At 35.3% G+C, this 27,392-nt stretch overlaps 1 protein-coding gene across 2 annotated transcripts in view; it reads left to right on the forward strand.

Moving 5' to 3' along the window:
• The window catches only part of PACRG (PARK2 co-regulated), a 259,060-nt gene that overhangs the window by 46,962 nt on the left and 184,706 nt on the right, over positions 1-27,392 (forward strand). The window contains exon 2 of one of the 2 annotated variants that reach the window (XM_009891440.1): positions 20,731-20,865. The exons of the other annotated variant lie outside the window; for it this stretch is intronic. Coding sequence (XP_009889742.1) covers positions 20,731-20,865 — 135 coding nt within the window. The remainder of the gene's footprint in view (positions 1-20,730; positions 20,866-27,392) is intronic. 2 annotated transcript variants of the gene reach the window in all.

Consider the following 27,392-nt stretch of genomic DNA (forward strand, 5'->3'; position numbering starts at 1 on the left):
TGTTTATACATTCACTAACACAGTTGGCTTTTTCTTCATTGGTCAGCATTTCCGCATTATATCCAAATTTACAGTACATTATATGTTTTGCATATGTTATATACTTGTTCATGTCTGGCCGGAGGTGGGGGGGCTGTTACAATCCTGTTTTCACTCAGCAGCCTTTAAGCTGTGGCTTTCTGCTAATCTAAATAATGTTTTACTAGTGTAACCTCCTTGAGCATATATGCTTGTTCTGAGGACATTAGTAGTTTACAAATATAACAGTGCCCTTAGAAGGCATTATATATAAACACAGGATCCTTGTAACAGCTTGACACCAGTATATACTAGTTATGTCAATATCACTGATAGTTTTCACAGTTATTTCGTAACACAGTGATTGTCATAAACTGTAATCTATACTGCTTGTCCCTGCTCAAGAATAAAGACAACAAACATGGTTTAACAACTCTGCAATATTATTAAGCCATTTGGGAAATTACCTACCAAAAATCCTTCCAGCTCCCCCAAATTGAGAGATTGTTTTCTAAAAGTCACTTTCTGACAGAACTAAAACATTAATATAGATGCATCCAACGAGTTAACAGTGAAAAAGTTGTAAAGTGTCTGAACTGTTAAAACACAGGTTCTGTATTTAATTACCTGTTGTTATCCATGAAGAAGCTAAGAGACGAGATTACCTTTACAACACCCTCCTGATAAACCCACATATCAGTTTGCTTTGGGGTCATGTTTTAAAGGTTCCAGTGCACTGAAATACTCTAGAGACTTTTCACTCTTCTCTTCAGAGGAACTCCCTAGTTCATATTTAAAGTTATGTTCCTGATTGGCTTTGTTGTGCACTAACTGCCTCTTCAGACAAGAAACTGCATAAGAATCTATAAAATTAGTTACCTGCAGTCACCATTGCAAGCTTCACCAGAATTTAAGTCATTCTGATGGCATTGCTGCAAAACGTCTGTCTCTGAGATTTGCAGAGTTTTACCCTGAACTTTTATTCATATTTTATCAAGCATTGCCAAAGGCTCCAAGTATGAGTTTGGATTTAAAAGAACTACCTTCATCTCTATATAGAGTGAAGAATTCTAGAACCCTCCTTCAACTAAATAGTGGCTCATGGGGAGCACAAATTTAAGCTTGACTTGTAGGAAAGCAGACAAAAAGGTTTTATGTTCCTTATAACTGCTGTACTTCAAAGTATGTCAACTATATGTGTTATTCACAGTCCATTTTCTGTCAAATCTGATAGAATCTTAAAATTTGAGGGTTGAGAAGAATTAAAAAGAAAAAAGCATGTGCTGCGTCATTGATGGACATGCATTTAAAAAAGAGCTAGAGCTCACTGCAAACTGCAGAGACAAAAAAATTGTCGGGATTGTGCCGCTCAGACTTATGAACACCTACAACTTACGTATTGGCAAATTGCCACGAAGAAAATTGGTTACAGGAAAATACTTTTTCATTCATTACGTACGCTCATCTGCTCATGGTCTGTTTATTCATATAAATTGCCATTAGTGCTAGTAATTTGGCTCAACACCCTTGTGTTTGGTATCTTGTGTTGACAGAAGAAAACAGAGCATTAGTCCAAAAGGTTTATTCTGATGTGATTAGATACCACAGCTCAGAAAAGTATGTTATTTGGCTAGTTTCTAGTCAAGATATTTTTAGCATATACATTTGTTACTCCATATGGATAGCTGCTGAAAGACTCAATCCTTAAAATTTTCTAGGAGGAATATGAATGTAGTGATGCTGGAGTAGGGGAAATTTAACATACATGATATAATATGGAATATAGAATTATTTAATCATTCAGGTTGGAAGGGATCTTGGGAGGTCCCAGGTTCAACTTTCTGCTTAAAACAGAATCCGCTATGAGATTAGACCAGGTTGCCAGGGGCTTTACCTAGTCAGGTCTTCAAAATCTCAAAGGCTGGAATCTGGATAATCTCTTTCAAGGCAACCTGGTAGAAGCTGTCTTGTTTCATTTTTTGTCTCATCCTCCTCTCATTATACACCACTATGAAGAAGCAATCTGGTTTGGACAAAAGAGACAGTGAATGGAGTGAAACAAGGACCAAGAAAAGATGAGCATAGTGGTACTAGCAAAAGCCAATTTATCAAAAGCCTTTCTTGAAAAGGTTCAGTCACAGCTCAGATCCAACAAAATAATACTAGTGGGCATTGCCAGAGACAAGATTAAATGCAATGACTGTTAAGAGCATTAGAAGAATTATAACAAATTGAGAGAGAACAAAAACCTTACGTGGTGTTTATTACAGGATGAGTTTGGTTCATTTATTTAGGGGAGGCATGGGCTTCTCAACAAGAAACACAGCAAAATCATAGCATAATTTAAGTTGGAAGGGACCTCTGGAGATCATTTGGTCCATCTCACTGCCAAGTGAGTAGGGCCAAACTCTAATTTAGATCCTAGTCTACCAGTTTGCTCAGGGCACTGTCCCCAGTCAAGTTTTAAGTATCTCTAGTGGGTGAAGATTCCACGAGGTCCCTGGGCAACCTGTTTTAATGCTTTACCATCAGAATTGGGAAAGCTTTTTTTCCTTGTACTTGACCAGAATTTCTCATGTTGTAATTTAGGAGGCAGCATGAGCTGCTACCAGTGTGTATATTGCTGTCATTATTTTTGGTGCCATTGATAGTGGCATGACTATGACTGGCCTTAGTCTGGGAACTGCTGGCTGCAGCACTGAGTGGGACTGAAGCGTCACAGACTTTCTAATGCAAAACACTGGTGGCAGAACTGCAACTATTTTGTGCCTCCTTGGATCTCACCTGTAAAACAGCAGTCTTGGCCTTTCTTTAAAATAGTCTGAGCTCTGTTGAAAAAAGATCTGTGTATGTGGATATTATATGCCCAGAGAAGAGAAATTGAGAGTGCAAAAATCATGGTAGTTATGTATTTTTATCACAATACTAAAAGTGGGATAGAAGAATAGCACAAGATATTTTCAGATTATGTTCTTTATATGGAATTGATAGGCTATGGCCTAGACATGCCAGCTAGAAGAAAAAGTGAAGCCAACTGTCACACACTGGCTGTTGGACTTCAGAGCAAATAGGATGCTAAAACTTTCCAGGGTGGTGCAAAAAGAAAAGGTTGTTGGTTTGGTAAGAAATTAGGTTTGTCTTGTTGATTTGTGTTTGTTCAATGAACATTAAGGGTAAAACATTCAAAGTTGCAAGATTATACTTGAGAGAAGTGAATGCCAGATGCTAACTAATTTGATGCAAACTGCCAAGGAGCATGCAGACATTATTTTTTTTTTCTACCAATCTAGGACATACTGATTGATTTTAAGAGAAAATATTTTTCTTCTCTTTTTTTTTTCTTTTTATTTTTGCATGAGTTGGAAAGACGAGAAATCACTTTTTCTAAAATATTTTAAAACTTTTAGTGTTTATAGAAAGGCGTATTCTGATTTTTCTTAAGCTACAGTAGAAACTTGGACCTCATGAATGTGGAAGTCAATATGAGCTCTAGCTGAAAAACAGAAAGATATCTTTTAGATCAGAACTGTAGCTCAGTTTTTCCCCTAGTGTCATTCATTGTATATATACTGTAACAATGTTTCTGTATTTCTATAGTACTTGTGATTCTGTTACAAACTAAACAGACAACCAAAAGGAATCTTTCAAATTAACATAATTTGTTTTCATGGTACTGCATACCATCTTTTCAGTTTCTGTTACTAATGGAAATCTCAACTGTGAGATGTCTCAATTTTCTGTCATATGTTAATATTCTATAGTTTATTTATATTTCTTAGCTTTGACTAATACATTTGTTTAAACCTTGAAAATATCATTAATTGGAGTTTAGTAGCATTCATTCATTCCATAAACATATGGAATTGCTCTTATTTCAGTGGAAGTACATGTGAACTCTGTAGCTTACAGATGAATGTAATCCTCAATCAATGCCATAGATTGTGAAAAGTGTTTCTGTAAATGTTATTTCATGAATATTCAAATTTTGTTAGGTTTTTTATTAGTTATTGCAAGATATAGTAACTCTTAATTTGGATATGTGCGTATCCTAATGGCTAGTTACCAGTAGCTAAATGTCATTACCAGAGAGAATTATCAGCATTAGCTAATTTATATAGATGCCTACACTATGCTAGCAACTGAATTGTATGGCTTATGTGACTCTATCAAAATGTAGATAAATAGTTTTAAATTTTACAGAGCCTTCCATTTATACTCTTGGTACCATGATGTTTGCATTCTTGGTGACCACTGATTTACACTTTCATGTCCTCTTCAATGTGCGTGTGCTGCATATTCTTGAGATTAAAGTTCGCAAGAAGTAGGAAGGTGGAGGAAAGAACAGAAATGTTAATACAGTCCCAAGAATCTTTTATTATGATTTAACTTCTATCTCCATGGAGAATATTTGCCTGTGTCAGTATGATACATCCTGAAAACCAAACAGTTAAAAGGTGTTAATTTTCAGTATTAAAATATTCATGGATTTAAAGTACGGTGAACTATAGCTGCCTCCTGACAAGAGGGAGGAAAAACCTCATACAAATGTTTTTGACAATAGAGCTTAGTGTTAATGATCACCATTACACTAGAGAGAGAGGAAACATCATCTCATCGTAGGGCCAGGAACTGAATCTTTATCAAAGCTACAGCATTAAAACTAGGCCTTAGAGGAAAGGGAGATATTCAAAACTTATTTATTTCCCTTTTTTATCAAACCAACTCATATCTTTAGCTGTGATGCCAGGTATGACAGTGCTTTAGACAGGCTTTTACAGACATTCAGTGACTTTATCAGCGGTCTTAAAGTGGATGTTAAACTGTGTGGAGTTACACAATACAGTGATGTCTTGGGTAACTCTTAAGATCAGTTAATGAAAATAAGTACATTCGTCATGTCCCTTTTATTATTAACAAGGCAAAATTAAGCAGGGCATTGTAAAGAAGTAAATTATTTTATAAGTGAAGAAAGTAACAAAAGCTTGTTTCCCAATGGTGTCTGCTTCTCGTACCCTTTTCCCTGGGTACAAATTCTGCCTGTTTTCTCTCTTCACCCTTTCCCAAACCCTCCTATAGCTGCCAACTATTGCCTGGAAGAGAAATACATGCTGCTACTGTTTCTGAGCTGCACGTGCTAATGGGACAGATAGTACACGCAGGCAGAGTAGCTTGCAACAGGTCAAACAGAACATTTAATTGATACATTCATGTTACCACCACTTCCTCAGTGGGATATTAATTGAGATCTGCCTTCTTTAACTGGCTGCAGGTTTTCACAAATCTTCTAGGACTCCAATTGTATCCCTTTAAAACACTGATTATTTTTTTTTGCAATTGACAAATGTACTCAAAAGTTACAGAAGGCAGAGTATACAGCTTTATAGAAGCCTGATTAGTTTCTTTTCTTAGAATACCAGGCCAAAAATACACTATACATTATTTTAAAACCTTTTTATTCTTCTGTTATGTCCTTATGAAGTGGTAATAATGATTCTTTAATTAAAGTCGAGACTATCTTCCTATCATAAGCATAGAAAGAATGCAATTCCCTGAGACTCTGCCTGCTTTCCAAGTTTTGTGAAACTCAAAAGAAGTTTTTACATTACATTATTCAATGTAATTGTAGCGGTTTGTTGTTCATGATACTAAATTTTCTGATGCACTGTGGTCTCTTGATAGCTGTGTTAAGGAGCTAGGACTCAATAAATAAAAAATGCCCACTGAAAGTTTCCAGTTACTAATTACCAACATTAGTAATCAACCTATTTATCACCCTAGTCTATAATGTGTACTTTTCAACTCTTAGTGTGGATAGTTTATTTGTTATTGGAACAATAACTTTTGACTAACATATAAAGCCAGTAATCTTTCATTTCCATTTATCTGTACAATTTTGAGACAATTTTCTATTTGGGAGTTTCATTAATAGTTTTATTATTAACACTTTTTTCTAGATACTGTGTGGAGCAGTTTCTTCATAGTTCCACCTTCATTTTTTTTTTTTTTTTTAGTTCATTGATAAATTCCAGGGATATGTTTTTCAATAAATATTGTTTTATGGTGGTATCCTGGAGGTCAAGGCACTTATCTGTGATATGGAAACCTTAGATTTTTAGAGAGTTATAGCATTGGAACAGATGCATTTGGAGTATAACTTAATCTTTATTTAATCAATTAAAACAATATTGTTGAGTTCTAGAACCACAGTATGTTATAGTAGATGCTGAAACGGAAAAGTTCATAGGAACTACTTGTATACAAAATATACATGAAAGAAGATAAAAATAACTAGATTAGGGCACTCCCTGTTGAAACTAGATGCCTTCATTCTAGTTAGTCCCTCCTCAGAATGGTGTATGTAGCATATAAAACTGGTAGAGCTACATCTGAGGATACTAGGAAAAAAGCATCCCAATGCTCTTTAGTCCCATGCGTAGGGCATTCTCCCTTTTCTGCCAGAACCAACCCTTTTGTTGTGTAAGGAGTCTATACACGGTGAATTTGAGGTGTCAGCTTAAACTGACTTGAGCATGAATGTCGATGTTACAACACAAAAAAATTGGATGAATTAGACATCATTTGACTGAAAAACAGCATAACATCTAAAAGAACCATTTTTACTCTGGAAAGGATACGCACATAGTGCATACCTTTGTGCTTGCCATTATGAATATTCTTCAGTTTCTCCTAGGTAAAAAAGTCCTTGTTCATTTCCGAGAATCTTCAAATCACCACAAAATGAAAATTATCATTAAGTTTAATGCATTCACAGTGCAGGTAGTTATGCCTAGTTTGCTAATAAAATATAGTGACGATACTCAATTTCTGTCCTTTGACTTTCACCTGTGAGTATCTTCATGCTTCCTGCTAAGCTCAAAACTCGGGGGAGGTTAAAGTTCTGCTCCCATCAACACCCTAGCAGATCAGCTCCTGAGGTGATGAGGACTATAGGAAGTGGAAATAAACATGATGAGGGAAAGAAAATGCACAGTTGGTCATATTTGCAGGAAGATAAAGAAAAAAGCTCTACATCTGTTGTGGGGATTCTTGAAGTGCAAAGAATGAAATGAGCTCCAAAAATTTTCAAAAATTGTGTTTTGACTAACTAAATAGAAGATGTCTTCCTATGAAAAAAAAGAAAAATAATCTCCAAGATTCCTGTGAACCATAGAAAAACTTAGGTCAATCTTCTGTGTTATTTCAAGTCTAGATGAAAGAAAAGATGTATGTAATAATGAAAAAAGGATATCTTGCCGAATCTATAATCACATAAATATATAGGACAGGAAGGCTAGCAAGCTGCTGAAGTGACATTTTAAGGTGTAATTATCTTATGCAGAAAGAAACTGAGGAAATTACAACTGGAGCAGTTGGACAGCATATGTCGGTGAATGATGATGATGCTGAAAAGAATTTGAGTCTCAGAGTTCTTTTCAAGATGGCAAAAAAAGTCCCAAAACCCCTGTCAGTACTCTCCAGTCTAAAACTAATCAGCTTATTGAAGAAAGAGATATTTATTATTTCAAGACATTTTTGATAACGTGGCAGAAATAATGGATCACAAAACCAATACTAAGATTTAAAAAAAAGGCTTTGACATTCAGTAAGAAAAGTTAATCTAGCTCTACTTCACCACTTACCTGAGGCATCATGATGTCCAGTTAATATCAACTCCTGCCCAAATGGTCTTTTTAAAAATGATGGTAGAACTCACAGTTCATTAACTTTAGATACTTGTGAAGAAAATCCAGCAATTTCAGCAAAAGAAGAGGAGGCTTCAGAAAAGGTCTTAAGGCAAAGAGTTATTAAATTGATTTAAAGCCATTTCTTAAGTCACAGCACACATAAATGAAGGAATTGTTAAAGAAAAGCATGAGACTTGATATGGGAAAAATTTTAAACTTGTCACTGACGATTAACAAAAATCAACATAAGTTTGCCAAACTAACAAGTATGAAGATAGCTTCATTTTAAGAAATATTTTTAAAGTTAGCAAAAGGGTCCCCCATATCTTCCAGACCTCAAAGAGACCACAAAATTCTCCCCGCCCTGAATATGAGACAGATTGATTTAGCCCACAGTAATGATGCTGTATGGATTAAAGATGCTACGTAAGAGCTTCAGTATCAGAAATAGCTATATTCAATAAATAGAAATGGTAATAGGAGCCCACAAAGTAGAAAGTTCAAAGGTTTTTGTTTAAATATTTCATATGTTCTGGTAAAGTTTAATATATTTCCATTCAGACTTAGTAGACATCAGTAACAGACAGTATGTATTCCAGCTGTGCTGAAATTATTAACATCAACATATCACCATCTTTTTGGACATGAAAAATTATTTTTCCAGGAAAAGGATGCAAATAAACAGCAAGTCTAGGTGGTTCTGGAGATTGAAGAAAACATGGAGAATATAGATGACTACAAAAATTTGTGTATTAATACTGCATTTGCAAATATGAAAAGCATTTTGAATAGAAAAATTTATGAAAATAATAGCATTATGACCTATGAAAAACACACCTGTCCCTCCACAATCTCAGCCTATCCACTGTCAGTATCTGTGAAGACATATTCTGTGAGAGCTCCTTTTCACTATTTTGAATTCTGATATGAGACAAAATTGACTCTTGCAACAAGGAAAATTTTACCTCTCCTAAGGGGATTTTTTTTTTAGCTATATGCAAAGCAGACAAACAGAGATTGTTAAAACCTTTTCAACTGCATACAATTTGATTTAAACAACTATTCTTTTTCTACTAGGGTTCCTCTTGTGAGGGGAAGATTTGAATTTAACATCAAAGCAAGCCATTGATCTGTTGTCCCTGCAAAAAGGACAGATAGCTTAGCAGGTTAATACATACCTTCATCAGCAACATTAGCACTGAGAGAAAGGAAAAAAATCTGCCATACAATAGAATAGGTATTGCATCATGTCCTAAATTCTACTCTCAGTACCAACAAACTTTTTTGCTACTGTTTTGTCCCAATAATATCTGATATGGTCATTTGTAATAGATTTGGATCTGAAAGAACTAAAGCAATGACATAAGTAGAAAAAATATTCCCATAGATGAAACTTTACACTCCAAACCAGATCTTGACATATGTCCAAAAGAAAGGAACGGAAGTGAAAGATTCATGTGTGTAGGGTTTCTGTTTGTTTCTAATGATAGAAAAGAAATAAATAATTGAAGTGCTAGACTGGCTTTCAATTAACTAGATAAAGAAAGAAGCACAAAGATAACTCAAGTATTATGTAGTAATAAATTTTAACAGACAGAGGCAGAACCCTTCCTTTGTAAACCACGTATGTATAGCTTTAAGAATGCTGATTCTCCCCAGATTTTAAGATTCTCCTAAAAGCCTTAGAACAGCCCACTAAGTCAACTGAGAACCCCACTCAGATATACAAAAAGGCTTTTCACACATGCTTTCTGATACACCATTTTTTGAAAGCTGGTTAAACTACAGGTAAATGTAGTGACACATCAACTACACTAAGTCGGTTCTCTATGTTGTCATTGGCAGTTTAATATTCATATAAGGTGTGCTTTGCAAAGGCAGAGATGGTCAATTGGCAAATGGATGACTGAGTGCTTGTTGAAAGGGTCTTTGACAGTGGCATCAGTTCATGTGACAAGTGATTTGGACTGGAGGGTACTGACAGGGGGTTTGGGGCTTTTTTTGCCATTTTGAAAAGAAAAATAAAAATATGTAACATATGTAAAGATTGGTTTTGGAGGAATATTAAAAATTCATCCTGTTATTGAGAAATACTGTTTTTTCAAGTTTATTACAAAAATGCAAGATTTCACAATTTATTGCTGCAGTCCAAGCAAACATGCATACAATGTACTCTCATTAAAAGAGTTAAAAGCTCATGATGCTACTTCTGTAGCTTAAGATCTCGTAAAGTATGAAACTGTCTTCTGAGTTTTGCTCACCAAGAAAGGTTGGCAATTCATTTAATAAATACAGCCTACTAACACCTTCATGGAGAGTAAGCTGAGACCTACAATCCACTTAATGGTCAAAGTTACAACAGAAATGTAGTGGCTTGAACTTGAACCTTAAAAAATTAGAAAAGGAAATAAAATCCACTTTAGGGCAGTTGGATTTATTCATATTCTTCATATTCTCTTCATATTCTTATATTGGTTGAAATAACATCTTTTGTTTTTCCTTTAAAAATCATCAGATTTCATAAAAGGTTTCCTATTTCTATGAATAGTGTTTGAAATATTATTTTATCTGAATTTTGTGGTTATAGCACACCAGGAATTATTTACTACAAGTGAGATTTGCTATCTGTTTAAGACAGACAAGTAAAAGTTCCTAAATAAGCAACTACTAAATGCTTTATAAATATTTCAGCAGTAATTCTCAAACTGAACAACAGTGGGTAAAGTTACTTGATCAAGTGATACAAAAGAAGTTGACAAAAATAGTTAATTTCCTTTCTGTTTAGAAAGAGGTGAAGTTGGGGGGGGGCTAAGTTTACATTTAGCTATTAGCATCATGTCCCTTTCAGATCCATCATTCTTCTAATTTTTTTGTTTTCTGGAAGCAAGTCACACATGAAGTTGGAAAGAAAATGGAACTGCTTTGGCTGTCTAGGTACAAAGTTTTTATTATTTTTAAGCTCAGGTTACCTTTGTTGTGTTTATTAAATAAGTACTTGATGAAGCCAATAAAATATGTAATAGCTTTTTAAGCAGTTTCTTAATCTATTTCAGGAGCTTCTGATTTCACAGGTTTTTTAAATAGGTAATGGCTTCTCCCATCAGAGTGGTTCAGTATTCAGTTCCACAATGTGGTTCTTCAGATTGGAGGACTGTAGGACATCTGGAGTCTGGACATAGAATTGTACTGTTTATTCAAGATGGGGCAGATGAGGATAGGTAATGGGGTTAATGAGGAATCCATCATTTCTCTCCTTTCCTCTTTAGCTATTGTTTTTAGCATTCCTGTTCCATCTCTTCATATGCAGTCAAGTAATTTGCTATTGAAGGTAACCATAGGATGGAATTTTGTGCATTTTTTAATTCTGGGAGGATGATGAGGGCCCTGTAGTAACTGCTCTGCTAGCTGAAGCCTCTAGCCACGGGAAGTTTCCAGGTGCACTCTAGAGAGAGCTGAAGCATGACTTTATGAAAGGTGATAGCTAACTCATCACAACTCTATTTGACTTTCTGGATTTTTATAAGGTTGGTAAGTAATTCTAATCCAGTTCTAGAATGGGGAATTAGTGCCAAAATGTTATTTCACCAAAACCATGGGTGGAGTCTGTCACAATGAGAATTAGAACACATTGATTTTATCTTCTCAGTCCAGTGTCTAATCCTTTAAACAATGCTCTGTCATGACCCAAGCAAGTTTGCTAGCTCACAGGTCAATCCAGACTTTCAGAATCAATGTCTTCAGATAAGTGATTCATCTGGATTGTCTTAGGGCTAATAAACCAGTGATTCAAAAGCTGACTGACCCAAAGGGCCCTGTTCTCTTTTGTGAAAAACCTAGGTATTATAGACATTGTTCCCAGTTGGAGCAAAGAAGAATTTTTGTATTTTTAATTTTTCCATGATATGGAGATAAGTTTATTTGTAAGGTTCTAATAGGAGCTAGAGTAGTATTATTTCAGTATATTCTGAAAGTTGCTGTCATAGGCTCCATATTGTCATCCCACCTGTTATTCTCCCTATCTAATACTTATTTTTCACCAAAAAAAAATATGTTTAAATAATTGGAAAGAATTTTTTATTACGCTATTGGACTTAAGCTTTCCAATGGAACACATTAGACCTACACAAGAAGTTAACATTGGAAAACATAATTACCAAAACACATAATGAGGCTTATTTACCACCTCCTAGCTGTGGAATAACTGCCAGGGAAAAAAAAATAAACCTCCTATCAGATTTGCTGCTATGGCAGCTTAAGTTAATTTAATTTCAGCTACCATGGCCATGCCATTCCCTCTCCTTCACTTTCAGCAACTGTGGTGGCATTCCGACTCTGTTGAACCATTTCAGTACATTTCCAAGGAAAAACTATTTTAAGAAGATAATGTGAATAGTTTCCTGGCAGATTAGAGCACTGAAGTGGCATAGTTTCCTGGCAGATTAGAGCACTGAAGTGGCTCAGAGCAGGATCAGACAAACACCTAAATTAGTGTAAGAAGAGATAATATAGATCCAACTGGAAGGGAGGGCAGGACTTTGTATATTAAGAATAACAAGAAGCAGGATTGCTATATTATGGCCTTGCTTTTATTCTCTTCCCTAGATATCCTCTGTCAGGGTCACAGTAAGAAGTTAGGATGTTAGCTGCATTCCAGCATGGACTTTCATACATGTATGTGTGATGGAAATGCAAAACAGGCTGAGAATAAATCTAATATTTTACAGTTTTACCAAATGTTCTTTACTTTGAAATACACACAGATACGCCACGATAATATATAGGAGCATTATAAAGAACTAAAGATTGCAGAAATCAGAAAAATTGTTACTGAATTAAATATTATTACCAAAAAAATAAAAGCCACCTTTTAAATTTTGTTTCCTAGCCAACAACACTCTTACAACTTGCAGTACACAGAGCTACAGCATGTTGATTTGGTATCCAAATATGCATATGTAGCCATAAAGAATGTTGTGGTTACTTCTACATCAGGAGCAGTGCAGGCCAATAGGAGAGGGTCACCAAAGGAAAAGAGCTGATGCTCAGGATATGATGTTTTACACATCTCAGGGGTTTTCTTCATTCAGACTGACTGTTGTCTGAAAGGACTCCATTCACTTAGAAACTGCTTCATGATGTGAACTGTAATTGGGTGCTGCCTCAGAACTGCACTTGTGCGCCCAGCTGAAACATGAATGCAAATGTACTCACAGTGAATTTATATTTTTCTAAACATTAGACTACAGATGGAAGAATGTCCACAATCAGGAAAAATTTAGGAGGCTCCCAGATTTAGTGGAACTGATGCACCAAAAAGCCTTGTGAAACTAATAAAGCAAGAAAAAAAAGAGACTGTATTCATCTGTAGACTGGAAGAAGGAGAGAAACATATTAGCAGTTGTCCCTCTTCCCCCCATTGCATTAAAGGAAATTGCTTGGCAAGCATCAGGAGAGAAATCTAAATGATATGAAGTAGTTACATTATATTCCAGCAGAGAGTAAGAGATGGAGGACCTTCTGAGAACAAAGTGCTGTAGAACAGTTTGTAACATAGGCACATCTGGCTTATCGAAGGAGCTTTTCTTTTCCCCAATCAAAAATAGCATTTCTGAGGTGATAAAATAGAGTAATTCTGTATGCAGCTTATGACTTCCTTTCAGTAGTGTCTCAAGGCAATAACGAGATACAATATCTTTGGACAAAATCGCATGTCTGATTTTTCTTTCAAGTTCTGGTGCTTTAGAAGCATTTGTAATGTTTGCTGACCTTTTATCAGTAGTTTCATTTTGGGATCTTAAAATTGATTTCTCTCATTTTGACTTTTGAAGCTATGAGATGGGCTTTGATCTGTTGTCCAGATTCGTGCAGTAGCCCCAGAAGCAGCTTTTAAGCATTAGATGTGGCACCATTTAAAGCATATCAAGAGTGGCACATGTGAAGGAAGATCTCCCTGTTTCTTTTTGGATATAAAAAGTTTTTGTTTGATACATGTTGATGGATCGTGTTCTTTTGATATTGAATGCTTGTGATATTGATATTAACTAAAAGGAATTAATGTGGAACTGAAGAGTACCTATTGGGACATCTTACTGTGTCTCTCCTGTCATTTGAAGTTTCTCATTCAATTTTCAGTATGTCTGCATAGCAAAATGAAAACATGATTGTAGAATCTATTAACCACCTATGTTAGTTTAATCAAATTAGGATCAGTAAATGAAGACAGAGCAGTACAGGCTTTGTTGCTTATTGCCAGTCAGAATAGACATTCTTGGGGAAGCCTAGTGCAGGTTCTGATTGTTAAAAGTTGCTAAGATTTGTGTTTCCAAGTCTTTACTACTACTATTACTTATGTTTATTAGAAAATCTGTGGCTACATCACCAAATACTATTATCATGCTATTGTTTTGTTGTGTTGGTAGGTAACTGCTAACATCTTGTTCTTTTTTGCTGGGCTTGTCTTGATGATGGGCTTGTCTGTGTTACAAGTATAGAAACACATAAGGTACCTATGTCCATACTAACTCGAGAACCACAAACTGGGTATCATGGCTTTTGCACGTAGGCTTGCTCTCTGGGCACCAGTTGTAACTAGGCAGTGTTGTGCTGATGACTGGTCAGCCAAGTTAAGAGCTCTATCACACTATATGCATGAGTACCTAGTGGTTGATGGTTCTAGTAAAGCTTTGTACATCAAGATGGCACTGCATAGTGCTAGTTATATTATTTGGCCTTTATTCTTGATGTTCAATATAAATTCAGCACTGTTCCTTGAAGAATTAGCCACCTATTTCTTCCTGTCCTACTCCACCCCTTGTGCCAGCTTAAGTGTTGTCTGGTCTTTGCAGAAAACACCTTAAGGATCTAATGCTTCGTAAATCAACCTAACAAAAGAAAACCCCAAGCAACAACATCAAAAAACAAAGCAAAACAAAACAAAACCACCCCCTTTTTCCTGTTCCATCCTCTGAATACCCACATGAAAGCTTTTGTCATTAATGGAGGGCAGTACATTGTGGTAGCATCTAGGCACATGAGATGGAAAAGAACACTTATCTCCGTGTCACTGTCAATTTTTGTCCGGCTTAAACTGCTCATGAAACTAATGTTAGTTTTCATGAAAATCACCAGTTGTCCTATGAGGTACGTGTTTAAGTCCCTGAGTATGCATAAAGCTTGACACTTAAGAAATTTGGAAAATTCAGTCTTCAAATAATTAATTGTTTTTTAAATCTGGCTTCAAATATTTTTTTCTTAGTCATTTTCCTAATGTGCCATCACTGAAAAGTCTTAAGAGTGCAATCTGATACAAGGGTTTTAAATGCCCATGAGTCAATGAAAGAAATACAGTCTTTCTCCTTTTTTTTGCTTAATGGGTTGTATCTTTTATCTTGTCACATAGTTCAATGGCATAGAATTACAATAGCTTAGTTTTGCAATTATCAAACTCTTCAACTTCTCTTTGGCATTTAACGAACCTCAGAAGCTGTTTATTGCTTCATATACTTTGCCATCATGAATATTAGCCTTTAATTAACTGGAACTCTAATCTTAATCTTTCTAGCTATGTTGCAATAAAAGGTCTTTGTTAGGTTGAATAAGATAGTATTTGTTACTGTTTTTCCAATAAATGGAATATTTTCAGAATGACCTTTTTAGTAGTAACTATAACAATATAAAATACAAGACAAAACTCATTATCATGAGGAAAAGCATTGTGTGCTTTTTTTGTATATTTTACTTTGCAGCATAAAATCATGGAGAAGCCTCAGCTGAGAGAGATCTCTGGAGATCATCTGGTCCTGCCTTCTGTTGAAAGCTGGATCTTAGATTTGTTTTTTCAGGTCCCTGCCAAGACAAACCTTAAATATTTTCAGGGATATTCCACCACTTCTATGGGCAACCTGTTCCAGTGTTTAATTTTTCTAATGGTGAAGAACTCTTTTCTTATATCCAGACACAATGTCCCTTGAAGAAGTTTGAACCTGTTGCCTCTTGTCTTGTGCATCCTTCTGAAGAGAATAGCTCCATCTTCTCTGTAACTATCTTTTAGGGATTAGAAAACTGTGATTAGTTCCTCTATTGAGCCTTCTTTTCTGTGGGCTGAACTCATCCAGTTTCTTGAAATTTCAAGATCTCCAGAACTCTAAAGATCTTCATGGTCCTCTGCTAGACACTGTCCCTTTTTTTCAGTTTTTGTCATGAACTGGGAGGACCAGAACTAGACACAATATTCCAGCTGTGTACTAACAAATGTCAAGTAGAGTGGAACCCATTGATCTGCTGACTATACCCTTACCAATGCAACCCAGGGCTCATTCTGCCCTCATTGCTACAAAGGCACTGCTTGCTCAAGTTAAGTGTTGTCCACGAGAATCCTCAGGTCCTGAAAGCAAAGCTACAACCCAGCTTGTCAGCATCCACCCAGCTTGTACTGCTGCTTAGGATTGTTCTCTCTCATGTGCAAGACATTACATTTATGCAATTCATGTTGGCCCTGTCTTCTAGTTTGTGAAGGCCTTTCTGCATGGTGGCTATTCCTTCTGGTGTATAGTACCTCTCCTCCCAGTTTGGTATGATCCACAAACTTGTTAAGCAAGCATGCAGTTCTGTCATCCCCATCCTTTATGGAGATGTTGAACAGTATAAAACCCAATACCAACCTCTAGGAACTCCCTTTGTGACCAGCTGCCCACAAACCAGTAAAAGCATCTTAGCTTTACCCTAAAAGTTCAAGCCGTAACATTTCTGTAAGATTTTGAAAAGCATAGTTTATGTAAGCAGCTTTGTAAATCAGATTATTTTAGCTGTCACCAGGATCAGTAGGTATTATCCCTCCAATTTCTACGTTTTTCCCTGAAACTATGGTCCAGGTGTGTCTTCAGAAACTGTCAGATTGCAGCTAGGGAGGTCCTAATGAGCGGTACATTGAGAAATGCTAAATCTGCATGACCAAAAGAGGTATTAAGAATGGTCAGTCATTCAGGTGCTAGGAAAGACAGTTCCAACAGTTTTCTATTGTGAGAAACATATCTTCTGTATGAATTACAAAGAAGAGGTAAAGTTGACTTTGTTTTCTGGAGAACTTGACTGGCCTAAAGATTTTGAGACAGCTTCTCTCTGTTGCAGAATTTTATTGTTGCTCTTTTAGTACTTTTTTATAGCAATTAATCTGAATCTGTGACTAGCATTCATGCATTGTGATAGTCTGCAAATAATAGAAAAGCAAAAAGATTTCTGGTTTCAAAAAGTGCTACTAAAAATCTAAGTGTAGGGGAATAAATACATAAACCAAAACAGATCAGGAGTTATAAAAAGTGAAAAAGTAAATTATACATATATACTTTTTTCAGGCAGACTGTTAAGATACATGGCCAGAAAGATGCAAAGAGAGGTCTGCATAAGAGAACAGTGTTCAGAATACCAAATATGATAGTGATGGTCTCCCTAGTAATAAAGATAAGAAGGAAAGGAAACTATTTGCAAAAGGTAAACAGTATTAGCTCAATGCAGCCACTCTAGCTAATGGCTTGTAATCTACTTTTACCAGATGCAAACAAAAGGAACAAGTTGCCTCTATGTAATAAACTTAAAGCAGAGCAACAGTACTCTTCAGTCATGCAAGGTACCATTTCTTCAGTGCAGGGACAGTTCCACTCTCTTCCTGGTTGGTGATATTCCTTTGTCCTAGGCAGATCTTAGGCTCCTTCCTGTCTAGATTGTTTCATTGCTTTGGTGTCAGTTGTTCTTCCTGGCATCTAAAAGGTCTCTATGCTTATTACAGATCAAACTGACAAGAAAAACATCATTAAGATGGAGGGAAAAGTAACAGTTCTCTCTCTAGACTATTTTCAAGTTAATTCTCTAGTTATACACACTACTTTGCTGGTTGTACAGTATGAGAATTATGAGATGTATGAGATAGGTAAGAAACTCCATATTGAAATGTAGACAATAATGACATGTAATGCTGAAATGAGAGATATAATAGATGAAAGTTATTAATGGAACTTTCTAAGAAGTGGTTTTAGGGCTAACCTTATTTAATATTTTCATTAGTGACCTTGACAAAAAAAATTAGGATTGTATAATGAAATTTATAGCTGACATAATGTTTGGATTTGTTATTAAAACAGATGAAGGTCATGGTGTCACCTAGATGGAAGTGGAAGCCCTTGAGAACTGGTATAATAGAAATGGAATTGAATATAATAGTACAAAGTGCAAGATAATGCACTTAAAACTAATGACAAGAAATTCTGTTATTGACATAGAGCTCATCAACTGGAAAAGATAGTTGTTCTGGCAGTTAATCAAAGGATAACTGTGAGATGCCAGTGTGCTGTGACCATGAGAGACTAAATGTAATGTTAGGAGATCTACCCAACAGACTGTATCATGTGAAAAAGGATAATACTCACTGTATTTCCGATCACTGATAATGTGGATATAGTAAACCTGAATAGATTTCTCTTTCATCAGATTTTCCAGACACAGCTTGAATGTACAGAAACTTTTAGGATGCCCAACACTGACTTTTGGCAAGGAGTTCTATAAATCTGCTACTTGCTGCATGAATACATAACTACTCCTGTTTGTTCCAAACTTGTCACTTACTAGATTTTTTTGATGGCCTGTACTTTTACTGAAGGAGGTGGTGGAAAATCTGTCCTTCTTCATCCTCTCCATGAAGTCATGATTTTGTAGATCTTTATTTTATTCCTCCTTAGCCATCATTTTCCCCGTTTATTCTTTCCTTGTGAAAGCCATTCCATAACCTCAGTCAGTATCCTCCTCTGAACCTTTTCTAATTCTACCATATCTTTTTTTGAGGTAGCAGCTCAGAGTAGGCATGCTATTTAAGACGTGGTTTCTAACCGCTGAAGTAAGGATAATGCACAAAAGCCTTTCAGCAGGCAAGGGAAAAATAAACAGTTTTGTAATCAATTTTTGAAAGATTTTATATATATATTAGAGGAATATTAGAGAAAAAATAGAGGAATTGATTTGATAAACAAGGTCCTTTTAGTCCTTCTAGTTTCTTTGTTCTTGAATAAAGAATAGGCAGAAGTTGAATTAACACAAACATGTTTTCTAGAAAATTTGTAAAAGTGCAGTAGGAAAAAGTTTATAGCAAATTTGCTAACATGAGTTGGGAAGAAAAAAATGTTTGGTTTCAGTTGGATACAGTTTGGAATTGCATGATGATAGTCTGCAGGAAATAATTAAGATTTTATTTCATGTAATCGAGACAACATATTCTTTATCAATAATTTAAGTAAAAATTTAATGGACTGGTGACTACTAATATTTTACAGAAAATAATGTTTTAAAGGATGTGTGAAGGTCCTATGTGTGAAAAATACACAAAAAGAACATAGATGCTTTTCTAGTGGCCTCAAATGAGCAGTGACGCATAGACTTGCCTGAAATGCAAAAACAAATTAAAGACAAGTGAAAGTACTTACACTAGTGGCACAGAACAAATTGTTCCTGTGCAGAACAGTAAGTGTAAATTTATTTACATTGGTTAGAAATGCTTTTCTTAGAGTATCACTCTCAACTGCTGCAGATGTGTTTACTAAGCAACGTTACAGCTATGCATATCAAATCTATTTTCACTAGACATGGTCTATCTGACAGCAATATGCAACAATAGGTGACAGTTTAGTAGCCCTAGTTTAAGCATTTTGTAGTAAAGAACAGTGTAGGCATATCGCTAGTGGACCCCTCTACCTCAGTCAGTGGTAAATGATGTCAAAATACTTTAGAGGAAAAAAGTGCAAAGTCAGATTTAGATCTGTAGTTAGCACAGTTAAATCACAGAATAGCACGAACAGAGCAAAGGAGGTGACATGTTTGCATTCTGTTCACTGGAAAGCTGAATGTCTGTACTGCTAGAAGCTAAGGTAGGGGTCACTGAAGACATAGACAAATAGAACAATACAAAATACCGGGTATGATTTATGATCCTTGAAGCTCTCAGCTTTTTTTGAAAATGACACTTTCCACATTATAAAAGGTAGCAAGTCATAAAGGCATTTTTGAAAACAGAGATATGCGGAGAATTGTAGGAAGTTCTTATCCCAGATGTATGGCTATAAAAGACAAGAGTTTCTCAGGGAAGAATCAGTTGTCAAGGACATTTGAGATTAGTTTAGCTCTTTTAGTCTCTTTTAGCATTTGAGATTAGCTTTGTTAATTAGCTTAAACAATAGATTTCTTATAAGTGCTTGAAATTCTTTTATCTTAGTGCCAATTGTTAGTTGCTGTTACTACTATGTTTGGCTGAGAGAAAGGTTCCAGTGTGAGCTTTTTGGAACTGGACTGTCATTCAGGGACTCAGGCTACGCAATATGCTGACCAGCAATAATTCAGATAAGGAACTAAGTGGACCTGAATCAAATTTCTTCCTCCAAGGCCACACAGGCAGAGAGGAGAGGTCTGAGAGACGACTTTCCTTTATTTCTTTTATTTCTTCCAGTTCTTCAGCCATCAATACTGAAGGGTTTGAAGTCATATGAAATCCAGATCCATAGCATTTGAGGAAGGGATATAGTGAAGGAAATTAGGTAATGGCCAGAGAAAGACAATGGAAAGTGAGGACAGTTATATTCAATGGAAGCCAAGTCAAATGACTTCTTCAAAGAAACACACAGAAAAATATTTCTCCAGGAGAAATGCTTAGTTTTCCAAGAACTTTTACTACCTAATGTGTTTTATTCTTGCTTAAAAATGCTGTGGTAATGGAGATAGCTACAGTTTTTATGGGACAATCTGAAAGTAGTAATAAAAAAAAAAAAAAAGGCAGTTAACAAAACCTGTAGGTCATTGTCAAAGTGTACTTTCAAAGAAGTGAAGTATAACATGTAAAGAAGAAAGCAAACTATAATTTGGGAGATTAATGTTATTCTTCTTTCTTATCTGTTCCTATTTTGAGCCATATAAATTAGACTTTTTCTAAAAGTATATTACTACTGAACTATGTTTTTTTGTTTTCTTTTTGTTTTGTCTTTTGGTTTTTTTAAAGGTAAGAGGGCCTCCACTTGCAGGAGCATTTAAAGAAAGACCAACAAAGCCCACAGCATTTCGCAAGTTTTATGAGCGAGGAGACTTCCCAATTGCCCTTGAGCATGATACTAAAGGAAATAAAATCAACTGGAAGGTAAGTCATGGCACAGCTGTAACAGCCAGCTGAGCTTATTGAAGTGACATCTCTCATTGTCAAACAAAGTTGGCTTATAAGTAAACAAACTGAAATAATTTCTTAGAAAATGGAAGATGGTGGGGAAGCCATTAGAGAAAGGCCCCTGAGTCAGCTGTCTACCTTGGCTAACTATTAAATTATATGCTGCAAAAAGGAAGATGACAGAGTTGCTTTGCCTTAGAGAATTGTTTCCTGCCCAATTCATCTCTATTTTTATGAGGACCTGGCAATGCAGCCTGTTTCAGGCAGTCCATCAAATGATGGAAGTGGCTGGATACAGTGGGCAGCAGCCATTTATCTCCCCCAAATTTCACCTTCCTGCAGGACACTTCCAAATAGAAGCTTTAATTACCTAAATGGATAGGTCAAGATTGCCTGCTCCCTGAAAATGCAGAGCAGAATACAAACGAAGGCAGATTCTCATTCCACAGCTGTACTCTCAGTCTACAGCATATGTCAGACAGCATAATCGCTGTCAGACGTGCCCCTGTTAGAGGCTGACCTCCACTGCTGAAACCATTACAGCTCCGACATTTCTCTGACAAAAGGTTAATTGGCTTCAAAATAAATGTATTGCCTAATGACTCCATTCTAATGCGGCTGTGTTTCTCTCTAAAAGGCTTGGTGATGTTATTTGTAAAACTTGCCAATCTTCTAAGTAACTACCGCCGACTTTTAAATTTAATTTGAAAAATGAATGCTGATCTTCAACCTGCTCCTACTATTTAATTATTTTTGTTATCATGAATTATTTTATTGTTTTGTGTTATTTATTGGACTAGAGTAAGATTTTGCTGGAAGCAATGATAGTTACAGAAAATGAACATGATATGCATGAGCAAAATATGTCAGATTTGTAGAGTGTTTTAAATTGTTCATGTCAAGAACATGATACCAATTTTAAATGTATAGCAATGTGAACTCAATACAAAAAGGAGGGATTTTGCAATCTTATAGTTGATTCTACTCCTAATGAAGCCAACAGGATTAGACCTATAGTGCGGTAAGTGGTACTATATAATTTGTTAGTAAGTAGATTTTAAGGTAGCTTTTTTGCTTATTGAAATATAGAAGAGAGACTTTTGCTACTATTTTGTTGTCCATAGCAGTGTTGAATCAGCACAAGGAACAATTAAAACTTCTTGCAGCAAAAGGAATCTGTCCCACAAGACTTTACACATGATCATTCCAGTGCAACTGTGATTCTGTGATTCCGTAACCTTAGAAATGCCCTTTCTGGACTAAAACTGACAGGCTTACAACATAAGTCTGCACTCTAATCTTTCACCACCAGGTAAGACCCAAAGGTGGTTTCCAAGCAACTGCAAAAATCTGCAGAATTTTTTATCTTGAGGCACTATAATTTCCCTAATTTTCCTAATTTCTCAAAATCAGATTGAGAGGTACAAAAGATTTGCCTCATTTTAATTGCTGTTTGACACATATACCTCCATCCTAAGGACTAGTGTTCCACTAGATGATGCTAGTGAGTGCTTAGGTGACTTAGGGCACGAGGAAATGGAATGAAGCAGTGTCATGGAAAGTTCAGACGGGACATTAGGAAAAGGTTCTTCACTGAGAGAGTGGTCAGTCACTGGAACAGTCTCCTCAGGGAAGCACCAAGCCTGTCAGAGTTCAAGGAGTGTCTGGACAACAGTCTTAGTCATATGATTTGGTTTTAGATAGTTGTGTGAGGAGTAGAGAGTTGGACGCGATGGTCCGTTCCAACTTGAGATATTTTATGATTCTATGATTCTATGACATCTTGCTAACTTGCTGTCTACAAACCTACAGCTGAATGTCTAAAGTGTTTCCTTGTGTGAATTGTTGAAAACGTACTACCCAAAGACAGTCACAATAGCAGTGTCTCTAGTCAAAGATCCAGCACGTATTTTTTTGTAACACAATTTGCAGTCTTGCAGACCTAATGTCTCCCTAGTGTCCACCTACCACAGTAAAACATTGACATGTAGCTAGTGCAACATAGGACTGAGATCTCATGCAACAGTTGCTTTTGCTATGGCTTTTAATTCTTTGCTTCTAAACAAATTATCACTACTTCAGCGTGTATGCAAGAAGGCAGTATAGTAGCAGACTATTCCATCCCTACATTAGCACATGGCAGGGTCCAACCTTATTTCCCTTATTCCATGGCATTTGATTTAGTCACAAATCAATCCAGACTGAGTTCTGTGGCAGGCACTCAAGAAAACAGTACTAAAGTAGTAGAATTACTTGAAGATGTTGTTTAATTTGGCATGCAACCATCATTTATTATTGTGCAGTTTAAGCAGATGAAGTAGGCAAATAGGAATTTTCTAGTTCAAATGTTACATTAGATAGCTTCTAAAGTCTTAGAGACTGCCCACTGCTACAAAAGGGTGAGATTATTGTTCATCACTAGCTAATATTTAAAGGTGCAGATAAAGTAAGGTCTGCATTTATCCCTTGTTTTAAGGACATGCAAATAGTCAAAATATCCAACATGCATCTAATGGCTTATTTTCAGCAGTTCATTATATTTAATTGTAAATCTGATTAAATAAGTATTTTTTAAAGAAATATATTTTACTCAATACTGTTTAAATTCATGAAAATGAAAAAATATTTTAATAATGAATTGTGTCTAGGCAAAATGTTCTATAAAATCTTGGCTGAACTATATTTATTTGCATGAACCATAATTCTAGTGGAAGGAATAAAAGAAGAAATTAATTGTAACAGTGATATTTTAATCCTGGTATAATTGCACAATATCAGTGTTTAATTGTGAAAGAGTTTTTTTGCTGTGTTTAGATGTAATTTATAGCATCGTTCACTTCACTCTTGTTAGTTTGTCTACCAAGTGGTTCTTGAGAGAAAAGGAAAAGTGGGTCTCAGAAACATGATTTGCTCTGACAAAGGAAAATACTACAGGATTTTTTTCTTTACTGCAAAATACACAGTTGGGTTTTGGTTTTCTCTGTCTTAGTTTTTTATAATTACTGAAACAAAACAAAATAACTGTAATTGTCAGATATAACATTATTGTTTTTAAAACACTTTGATCTCTTGTTCACTGTGTGGTAATTCTGTGGACAGAATACAGTCATTTTCAGCTGGAACAGAAGAATATGAAATGTTTTAATAGCCATGAATTTTGTTAATATGTTCCAAAAAAAAAGCTGCAGAAATGATCCTTGATTTTGTAAGAGTTCTGCACATCCCTAATTTTAAGCCCATGATTAATTTCCTGTAAGGGTTGGATACATATAACTATGGTCATAGACATAGACTGAGGTAAGATATAAATTGAAAGTTCAGAAACTATTCAGAACTGTTTCTGAATAACTGCATGTGTTGAATCTTTAATTCTGAAATAATAGTACTTTTTTGTTGTTAATGTTTAGTTTAATTATTTCCAAAATGCACTAAATTTATTTAGAGACATTCTTACTCCAAATTAATCCTAAGCACAGACAAGATTAAACTGTGCAGATAAACCATTGTCTTTACCTTCGTACCTTTTCTCAAAAGAGGGACCAAAGCAAATTAGATCCACTACAAGATCATTTTAGCAAGATGTGTCTTCTATCTGAATTCTCAGATGAAGTCTTTAAATTTAGAAAGGAATCTCTTTGAATACTCCTGTAATATTGGCATTCTGGTTGGTAAGATTACTATTATTGCAAGTTCAAATAAACCTGTTTCAACTCAATAGAAGAAAACAGATAAAATATGTTGCCAACATTTAAATCATTATGTACAAGAACAGCAAACTGAACCTGGTTTAAAAGAATACCAAAAAAAAAAAAAAAAAGAATTAAAAGAGCTCTGATAACACCAAACTAAAATTATCTGGTGTTAGAGGCTGTAATTAGATTTATTTCTAACAGAAGAAGACATGACTGTCTTCTGTCCTTGTTCTTTGTCCTTGTTGTTCCTGATCTTTGTTTTCAAAACTGGAGAAAAGTTGTCATTTTCAAAACGTGAATATAGACTTGGTATAAATTATGTCTGTGAAAATAAACCCACCATCTTTGTGACTCACTACACAAATTTCTGGTTTGATTACAATTAAAGTGAAAGTATCAATACAAAATGAATTCAAGACTTTTCATCCCCATTCAGGGGGTCTACTAGCAGTCAGTGAAGTCTTTGTTAAATGGCATACACCCAATGTAATTAAATAGAACTGTGTAGATATTAATGCCTTAAAATTGCTGCAAATATATAATACTCATATTTTTTGATAAAGCAATAGATTTTGAGATTTAGAAATAAAAAACTTCTGTGGTTGAATTATTCAACAAATGTTCAAGAGTCTTTCAAAATCTGAAGCATTTGTTTTTGTCCACTAACAGGGAATGAATAATAATGGTACGGTTTGAAAATGTGTTTCTGATGTCTGTCAAGCATAGAAGTTTGGAACATAAATTGTTGTTAATTTAGAGTTTGGTAATAGTAGAAAGTTATCATTTTAGAAAAAAAGAATGTGTTCAAATATTTATAAGCCCTTTGACTGCTTATGTGGGATCCTGCAGTTCTTTTTTAGCCTATGTATATTACAATTTTATTTCAAAATGTAATAATATATTCTTTTGCACAATCTCATACCAAGCTACGAATAATAAAAGCTCATAGTCCAGGTCTGAAAAGGACTTCCATTTTTAAATATACATTACTGAATTAAAAAAGGTCAGAAAGCAATTAAACCTTTGACTAAGAAAGTTGATAAAACTGAGAAAGTATTTCTGAATTATTAAGGATGTGTTTGAAATGCATTTCAAATGCATGTATTGTACAGAAAGTCATGAGAATGTTTGAAAAATTATTTTTTTAGGGATTGGGTTTAATTGCAAATTCATTATGCAGGGTAAAAAAAAAACTTCTATTCTTCAAAAGAATTTTTAAAATGTGAAAGAACTGAAAAACAAATTCAAACCCACAAACTTCTTAAGCAAAATGTCAAAATGAACATGATTTTCACGTTTTGGGGTCCATGTTTTTTTCCAGAGTAGCTGTGTTGTAAGGATGTGACTTTTACCATTTTAATTTCTCTTCATCTTCTATTTCCTACATAGCTTGTTTTTTTCAGGGGCTAGTATAAGCTATAGCATCAAATTTACCTCTTGGTGATAGAAACTAGATGCAGTGGTAAAAGAAGCTGTTCTGCCCTTAACACCATGAATTTGAATTGTGCATACACTTTTTCCTTGTGTAGACTATTGAAGGTTGGTTTTGGTAATAGGGATTACAAATAATTTGAACATGCCACAGAACTGCATTTTTTATCAGCATCTCTCGTTCTTCATTTGGGTTTATCAGCATGTTGTATATTAGTTTATATAAAATTCTGAGCTGCTATGATTAAGCTGGTGCCTATATGAAGCAACAAGAAAAATCTATTTTGTTGTTTGGTTTGGTTTGTTGGTTTGTTTTGGGGGGTTTTTTGTTGTTCTTGGTGTTGAGTTTTGTTTTGGGGTTTTCTTCATCAAATAGCTGGGTTTTAAATTTTGGGTTCTTTTCCTGGAAGTGAAACTTTTTTTCTTGTTTGAGAGGTAAGTTTTAAGTGAGAGAAAATATATTTTTTTTTATTTCAACTGATATAGTTGGAAGGGAGACACGTTTTCAGTTGCAGAGCTCTCAAGTAATGTCTCTCAGTATTCTTCATTTTTGTGGCATTGTCTTGCCATTAAACCACATGAATAAGCACTGTATGTTATTCCCTACGTAGTATTAAGTAAACTTAGGTAACACTTCCCAAAGTTCAAATCCCAAAACAATTTAGAAATAGTTGGAGGGAGCTCATTTACCCTACAGAATGACCCCATTATTATACTAATGTCTTGTAGTTTATAGAGGTGAGATGTAATTGTAGAAGTTGAGAGGTTTTAATAGCTTATGGCCATCAGAAGGGGAAGGTCCAACCTTCCTTCACCTCTTCTGCTGTCTGTTTCTAAGGCGTACTTGGCACTGGCACTGATGCTTATCAGAGCTCTCTGTGAGTAAATTTATCTCACTAACTCAGGGAAAAAAGGTGGATGTGTTTTTTCTCAATTAGCAACATGTTCACAGTCTTGTGAACTTTGATTACAAAAGGGTCCATGAGTGCTAAAGCTGTGTATTGGTGAAGGAGAGAGAAACAGTAGTGAAACACAGTGCAGAATTGCAGAGAGTTGAAGGATCTCAAAACTTTTTTACTTTGACAGCAATGAACTACTAGACTAGTTTAGCTGCTCATGGAATTGCAGCCTCAGTTACCTGAAAGCAAAAAGAACAAACTGCCAATGAAAAATAATACTTTTCTTTTGGATTTATTTTCATATATAGAGGGTTTTGTTTCTGCTTCCATTCTTTGTTAAACTATGTTTAACTTAATAAAAGATGTTGAGAGGACACTGTCATCTTGAAAACTTGTAAATCCCCCACAAGTGTTGTCATGCAGAATGAAAGCATTTTGAAAGATTATATACAAAGAGGAGTGATCATGTATCATGCTTAGG

The sequence above is a fragment of the Charadrius vociferus genome, unplaced genomic scaffold, assembly GCF_000708025.1.
Source record: "Charadrius vociferus isolate BGI_N301 unplaced genomic scaffold, ASM70802v2 scaffold68, whole genome shotgun sequence".
Taxonomy (NCBI): domain Eukaryota; kingdom Metazoa; phylum Chordata; class Aves; order Charadriiformes; family Charadriidae; genus Charadrius; species Charadrius vociferus.